This window comes from Oratosquilla oratoria, chromosome 23 (genome assembly GCF_046742065.1).
Source record: "Oratosquilla oratoria isolate Oo_2021 chromosome 23, ASM4674206v1, whole genome shotgun sequence".
NCBI lineage: Eukaryota > Metazoa > Arthropoda > Malacostraca > Stomatopoda > Squillidae > Oratosquilla > Oratosquilla oratoria.
In genome coordinates, this window is record NC_134799.1 from 6382341 (window position 1) to 6389997 (window position 7657).

General features: G+C 48.5%; 1 protein-coding gene across 1 annotated transcript in view; it reads left to right on the plus strand.

Annotated features, from left to right (window-relative positions):
• The window catches only part of LOC143037928 (innexin inx3-like), a 17082-nt gene extending 9683 nt beyond the window's left edge, over positions 1-7399 (plus strand). Inside the window, exons 6-7 of the mRNA XM_076206605.1 lie at positions 5813-6025; positions 6186-7399. Coding sequence (XP_076062720.1) covers positions 5813-6025; positions 6186-6434 — 462 coding nt within the window. The 3' untranslated portion in view covers positions 6435-7399. The remainder of the gene's footprint in view (positions 1-5812; positions 6026-6185) is intronic.
• The last annotated feature ends 258 nt before the right edge of the window (positions 7400-7657 follow it).

Below are 7657 nucleotides of genomic sequence, written 5' to 3' on the forward strand. Positions count from 1 at the left end.
GGGAGCGCTGACGCCGGGGTTAGGATTAGGATCACCAACGAAATTTTAGAAAATGGTAGGAGGCGTAGTAGTAGAGAAAGGTGGAAAAACGGAAAAATCTTTAGTGGGAGGTAAACTGAAATGAGAAGATGTAGTAGAAGAGAAAGTTAGAAAGGAAGCGAATTTTAGTCGAAGAAAAAGTAAGTGTAGATGTTTGTGCGTGTGTTGTGGCATTGTTCGTGAGAGGTGTATGTGTGTATCTTACGGGAAGTGAGTTGAGTTCACTTCCCGCGTGTAGAGCGCGGTCCTGATAAGCCACAGGTGGGGCGTGCGTTGCCTGTTTTTCCCCAGGTTGGGTTTGAAGTCCTGTAGAGCTGATCCAGTGGCGGTGCGAGGGGGGGGCAGACGGGCGGTGTAAACCCGCCTGCCGACGTCAACGAAGAGATCGGTCCGTAACCAGACCGGCAGCGACAAAGGAGATAACTCCTCGCCACCACCGCTGGCGAGCGCGTTCCTGATGAGCCACAGGTGGGGCGAGCGTTGCCTGTTTATCCCCAGGTTGGGTTTGGGTTCCAGAAGAGTTGATTCAGTGGCGGTGCGAGGGAGGGGCAGACGGGCGGGTGTTGTATGATCTCTTTCCTTCCAATCACAACTCTGAAAACAGAGAATTACGCGAATGGGAATTGTGTGTAAATGTTAGAAGTATAAACTCGCTCACCAGCGTCAGCGAAGAGGCCAGCGTTAGGTTGCGGGCCGGTTGGACAGAGAGGTGTCCCAAGTCTCTCCGTCGACCAGCCTGCGATCAGATTAAGGGTTCTGAGTGAGACGGTTTGGGCCTCTGCTTTTGCCAGCGAGCAAGTGTGCGTGTGCTCTTTTCTTCCAAGCACTACTCTGAAAACAGAGATTTACGTGACTTGGGAAATGTGTGTATTTGTCTTGGTGTAAATCCGCCTGCCGACGTCAACGTAGAGGTCGGCCATGCCAGACCGGCAGCAGCAAGGAGATAACTCTCCTCGCTTCCACCGGCCGGCTAAGATTCCTTGGCGTTTGTTGAGAGAGCTGGTTTGAAGAGACGTCCGACCTCTACGAGCGCTGTGTTGATTCTGAATGACTTGCCGGTCGGGGCAGGGGGTATATATATACCGAGGCTCGATCTGATGCCTTGAACACACGCGACGTAATTGAGGTGACCCATCCTAGCCTTCGAACGTTGAGTCAGGTCAGACTACCACACAACTCATCATGCATCAATTTGCACCTACAAGCATACTTGCGGGGTACATGTACACCACACACACACACACACACACACACACACACACACACACACACACACACACACACACACACACACACACACACACACACACACACACACACACACACACACACACACACACACACACACAAACACAAACACCCACACACACACCCACAACACACACACAACACACACACACACGCACACACACACACACAGACACACACACACACACACACACGACCGTGGCGCAGTGGTAGAGTTTCCGGCCGCCGCTACGGCGGTCCGGGTTTGAATCCCGACCAGGGCTGAAATGGATTCAGTATCGTTCCGCTCCGAGTCGTTACTCCAACTCTCGTGGGCGGGGAGTTGTGTGTGTGCGTGTAAGGTAATAGCATTACCCATAGATCGGTCATATAGGAGCTCCGAGCTCTCTTCCAGGAGGGAAATAGCTGCCGATCACGAGTCCAACACGTGATCCAAGACCATGGTGAATCACACACATACACACATTGTTCCTCGATCAGGATTGGTAAATGTCTGAATTGTATTGTACTGACTAAAATTTAGCTTTGGAGAAGATTCCGTCGATTACGATCAATGTGTTCGATTTCTATGGGTTGCTAGTTTGTTTTATTATGCTTGCAATTGCTTTGTAGGGTTGCTTTATCGTTTGAATTCGACTTAATGATTGTCTCTTAGCTGCCGCTTTACTACTCTACATTCTTACCTACACGATTTTTGAAACGTAGTGTTAGGCAGTTGTCGTCTCTGGCATACGCGCTGCAGTTCACGACGGCTACTTCTCAGTCGTCTTGCGCAACGCGAGCTTGGTTCGAACAAACTGAGAGTAACGAAAGGAAGTGACTGAGAGGTAAGGATCAGAGCACAACGACGGGTGTCAATCAGCGCACACAACACGAGCTCGGCTAGGACGAGCTATATTGTGTACTCGAAAGGAGTGATCCACCTGCTAAAAGGGAGATATAGCTCAGATTACAACGGAGGACCCCACCTGGCCAGGCCACCTCCATTCTCGTTCACTGACATATAATGACCGATGGAACTAATAGTGCTACTCCAGGAGACCCTGTTTCCAGCCAAGAATGAGCTGAAGGAACCAGGCTCCCACTTCTACACGCTGCCATAAGTCGCAGAGGGTGAACGTGGGTGATTGATACTGGTGAGGAGCAACATCCCCCAACACCGGATCGCCGACCCAGTGCACTGTGGTGAATTGGTGGAAACGTTAGCGATCCGGTTCGACCTCCTCAACAGCCTCCTTACCATTTGAAACATCCACAGAAGCTCGGAGAACCGGCTGAACTCAGAAGAATAGTTGTCGCTTGCCAGCTCCGAAAAAAAAAAAAAAATCTGGCGGCCGATGACCTCAACGCCCAACAACCCTCACTTCATTCTATCTTCGAAGAAAACCCGGACATCACGTTGGAAAACACCGGAGAGCCCACTAACACACTGGGCGGGAGACTGGGCATAACCTTTCCCCCCAGCGGTCTGGCCACGGGAGTGTCCATCTCACCCCCACTAGTTACTATTACGGTGTGTTCACTTTGTTGCAATGCCCTCAGATGACAATCCCACTACCCAATCCGCTCTGAAACATCGAACGAGCGGACTGGAGGATCTAGTCTTTGTTGGATACATGTTTGGGGGATACGCTCCTCCTGAAAACGTCGAGCAGAGGGAGAGGGACCTTACGGTGGTCATCGAGGAAGCTGCAGAGGCGTTCATACCGAAGAAAAACCGGGAAAGACGTCACCGCAAGAACTGGTGGTTCTAGACGAAAGATGTGCAGGAGCAGAACTATCGGGTCAACAAGCACTGTCAGCGTTATCAAAGGAGGCCCACCAGAGACAATCTGGAGAGACTTCGTGAGGTGGTCGCCCATGCACGCCAGGTGTCACGGCGGGTAAAGGAGGCCAATTGGCTGAAATGGTAAACCAGCTTTTCTCAGCACACCAGACTGGCGAACCTCATGTCTAAGTTTAAGATGGCTACTGGGAGATCGCACTCCTGCCATCCTGCCCACCTGCAACCACAACACTAGGCGTAAAGGCTAGTAGACACTTTTGCGGCGAGATGTGACAGCAACCAGGTTCCAGCACAGGTGATCCGAACGCCTTTGATAGGAGGGGGAACGACTCATCAGGAATAGCAGGGCTAAACGGACCATCGTACCACCGTCTCACCCATAGAAAGATCTCCAGGGCCAGGCGATCAGGACGAGACACGGCCACCAATACCGATAGGGTCACATACACCATGCAGGTCCAGCTGGTGAGCAGGCAATTTTAGGCCTGATCAACCATTCATGGTCTATCGGGCACCTGCCGTTGGCTTGGGAATTGGCAGATATCCAACTGATTCCCAAGGGGGGGGGGAGTCCTACGTCGTCTTGTGACTTTACTGTGTGCAACCCGTCGGCTCTCTAGATTATAGTGTGCCTGTTCTTTTCGTGGTTAACGTTCTACTGCGGGAGAAGATCGAGGTAATCCAGAACCAGGCCTTGAGAAACATGTTGGGGGCACCTAGGTGGACCAACGCATACGACCAACGCAAGACTCGTTTGGTCCCCCTTACTACTAGAACCCAACAGATTGTGGACTGCAGGGTGGCCAAGATCCTCCTGTAGGGCAGCGAGACTACTTGTAAGAATCCTACCTCACGATAGGACCCTCTTCAACGCAAACACATGGATTTGCAGAGTCGCCGATGTGGCCAACAACCTTATGGACACCGCCCAGTTCTTGCGAACGGCATACCGCCCCATCGATGCATACCAGCAACCACCCCTATGGGAGCAACCGTCTGTCGATATGACTTACACACCGCTCTCTGCAGCGAAGGCTCTGTGTTCCACGGAGGAGCTACGGCAGCTTGCCTTTGTCACAATAGCACACGCCTGGGATCCTGGCAGTGCGATTTACTTTACGAATGGATCTGTTTGTCCGCGGTAGAGACACAACCTGAACGGCAGGTTCTCTCCTGGAGAACCTCAGAGCACTCCTCAACATTCCAAACGGAAGTGGTTATCATCCAGTACGCCCTCCGGCAGGCTATCAACTGCTGTGAGGAAACAGTAATCATTCACACCTATTCCAAGGCCACTCTGCAGGCACTTCAGTAGGAGTGACCCACCCTATATACCACCATCATCACGACCACATTAAGCCTCATTCAGTGCCTGGCAATCGCAGAAAAATGGGTGAAACTCAACTGAATCCTCGGCCATGGAGAAACGAAGATGCATATGCGGTGGCACGACCAGCCTCAGCCATCTCAGCTATCAACCGTCAGGTTCCAATGTCCTTAGGACAGATTAAAGCGCCGGTAGGAAACGCCGCCGCCCGTCACGCGCATCTATATCACCGGGAACTGGACCTAACAGTTGAGCTATTCCTCAGGTGGTGGGGGGTGGGAGCTACAGGAGGACTTCGCCATCTAGGAGTACGAACACTGTGGCCACCCCGCCCACCACACACTGTCCCGCCACTTGTTTCCCTATCCTGCCACCAAAAAATTGAGGCAGGCCGTCCCACAGCTTTAGGATACCCAACCACACCACAACGACGAAACCAAAGCAGGAAAACTCCTCCGAACAGCGCAGCAACACATCGGTACAGTTCTGAGGATGATGCGAGCTGCTCCACCATCCCGATAGATAGCGAGATACAGAGGGTAAGACAACGCCTCTGGGTAGCGTCTCTTAGTCACCCAAACTAGCGGCGGGCTCCACCATAGCTCGCATCCAAAAACCATATCATCATCATCATCGTCAGAGGCATTCAACGCCTCGGAACCCAACTGACTGCTTCGAACCCAAAAGAAGAGCCTCTCCAGTTCTCCCAGTAGCCGTCTCTCTCGCCACTTCTCTGAAACCGCAGTCATCGCCTGGAACCTCTATTCACCTTCCCCAGCTGCCGACGCGTGAACAAAGAGCCCAGCAGTCTCCTCCGCAACCGAAGCTACCAGTCGTTCTCCTCCGCCGAATCTTCTCGGCGCCCAACCCCTGGCGATTCGCCACACAGAGGCCGCAGTCCTGTGGGCCGCTCGTTTACAAAAGAGATATCGGCTCCCTGTGCCACGCATTTTACATGTAATAAACTCAACTCCTGGAGTGTCTGTTCTCCATCTAGGCCCTATCCCACATAACCAACTTCTTGACACGGACAAAATTTGGAAACTTTCTTTAGGGTTTCTATTACATGTATTGTTATTATATTATTATAATTGTTATTATTGTTACCATATCTGCTGCATTAATTGTTTTGATTATTTTTTTTTTCAGGGTTTCTATTGTATATATATTTTTTTTTTCCAAATTTCTTACATCACAATAATTTGAATAAAGTATGACATAAGGGGCTTAGCTCATTGAATCAAAAGTGTTCATAGTTTGAAAATGGATGTAATCTGCTGGACTGACAGAAAGTTGTGCCTTTTTGAACTCCCTCTCATCACAACATATAGTAAACGGAGGGTATGTTGTGTTCATGAGGCATACTTGAGTCATGCAACGATATATTAATGATACGTGTTTCTTCTCCATAGGCTCTGTCCTTGATAATTGACAGTAAGGACCCCGAAGATATGGAGGACATTTTCCCAAGGTCCTTTAAATGTACCTTCCATTCCTTCGACACATCGGGGACAATCAAGAGAGAAGACTTAATGTGCAGTTTGCCTCAGAATGTCCTCACCGAGAAAGTCATCATCGCCATATGGGTTTGGTTCGTTGCCGTAGCGACCATCACAGTGGCTCAGGTGTGTTGCTTTTTTTTTTTTTTCTTAAAATACAGACTTACTTTATAGTAACTACTTCTAATATTCAGATTGTCACTTGTGTAATTGTAACAAAACTGGCTCTTGGTAAAGGGTAGGTAATTGGTCTTCAGCCTTCAGAAACTGTCCTTTCCTTCCACAGGTGGCATTCAAAATACTGCTTTATATGAGCTCCAACATGAGGTCAGGGATGATCGAGTGCTATGGTAAGCTGACCCTGTCTAGAAGCATTCAGAACACCGTGAGTGACATGACTTATGGGGACTTCTTCTTTCTAGAACTCCTAGCCCGAAATCTAGACACCGTGACTTTCAGAGACGTCCTGACGCATGTGTGCGATTCAGAGCTCTTGGGACCCTCCGTACCGATGACCATTGACACTAATATGTAGGTAACTGATTTGTTTGCTGCAGTCGGAACTGGACCCATGTTCACGTGATTAGTAGTTAGTAGCTTAAGGACGTCGCCAACGACGACGAACAAACACAGCCAGCGGACGTCAGCTAAAAGAAGTTATGATATAGCTGAGTGAAAGGTACGATGACGATCACCAACGCTGGTCCAAAATCGGACGAGTACCCAGGATCGTCCTAACGAATCATCCGGGCTTATGAACGCAATTGTAACTACCATATACCAATGTCGTCAATGTTAACTAACTTTTCAGGAGCATGGGTCACGTGTCCTATTGTTGTGAATTTATAAAAACTTTATTGTGTTCGAACGTATGTCCTACCGTCGCTGCGTCCTGAGATACTGCCTATTTAGTGTCAGTGTTTGTGAGGTCACGGGACGGGGGAAAAAGTTGCTGAAAAGTAACTATCTTGATCTGTTCGTTTTACATTTACGTGCGAAGATACACGTACTTTATAAAATAAAGATGATAAAAGAGAAGTATTTGTTGCAGTGTCCAAACGCTCACCAAGGAGAAATTGTAGCAGAGATGATGGTAAAAGAAAATACCGTTCTTTAGTATATTTCAAGTGCTCTCTGATGAATTAAAGAAACTATCTGTTCCCTTTCTTTCCTTGATATATGCCTTGAGGTTGAGGTCAGTAAGAATACTCCCCACGTATTCTCCGCTTGTCTTAAGAAGCGAATAGAAAGGACCAAGGATGTGCTGGTGGAAACCTCACCTCACCACAAAAGAAACGTTAGAATAAAGTATGGACAAACTGACCCAGTAACTGCCCTGCATCTTGCAGACTACATGTGTACGATAATTATGTATGTATGAGAATGCGAACAATGGATGGAAGTAGACACTGAGTAACTATGAAATCGAAATCTATAGGGGAAGGTGGAGGGAATGAAGGATAGAGATGTCAGGGTGATTGAGCAAATGAATTGTTTGGGTTGTGGGAACAGGGATAAACGAGTCCTTATTATAATATATGTAAAACTGAAAATGAGTGTTGAGCAATTGTTTATTGTAAATGTGTAAACACCACATATATGGGAGAATAAAGAGAGACAGACAGAGAGAGGGGTTTTGGGTGGAACTAAGTGAACGCACCTTTTCTACTGTTTGTGTTAGCACAATGTAAATATATTTATTAACTTGTATTGTGATGTTGCATGTTTGTCGTGTATAGTGCAATGATTGTGTTATTG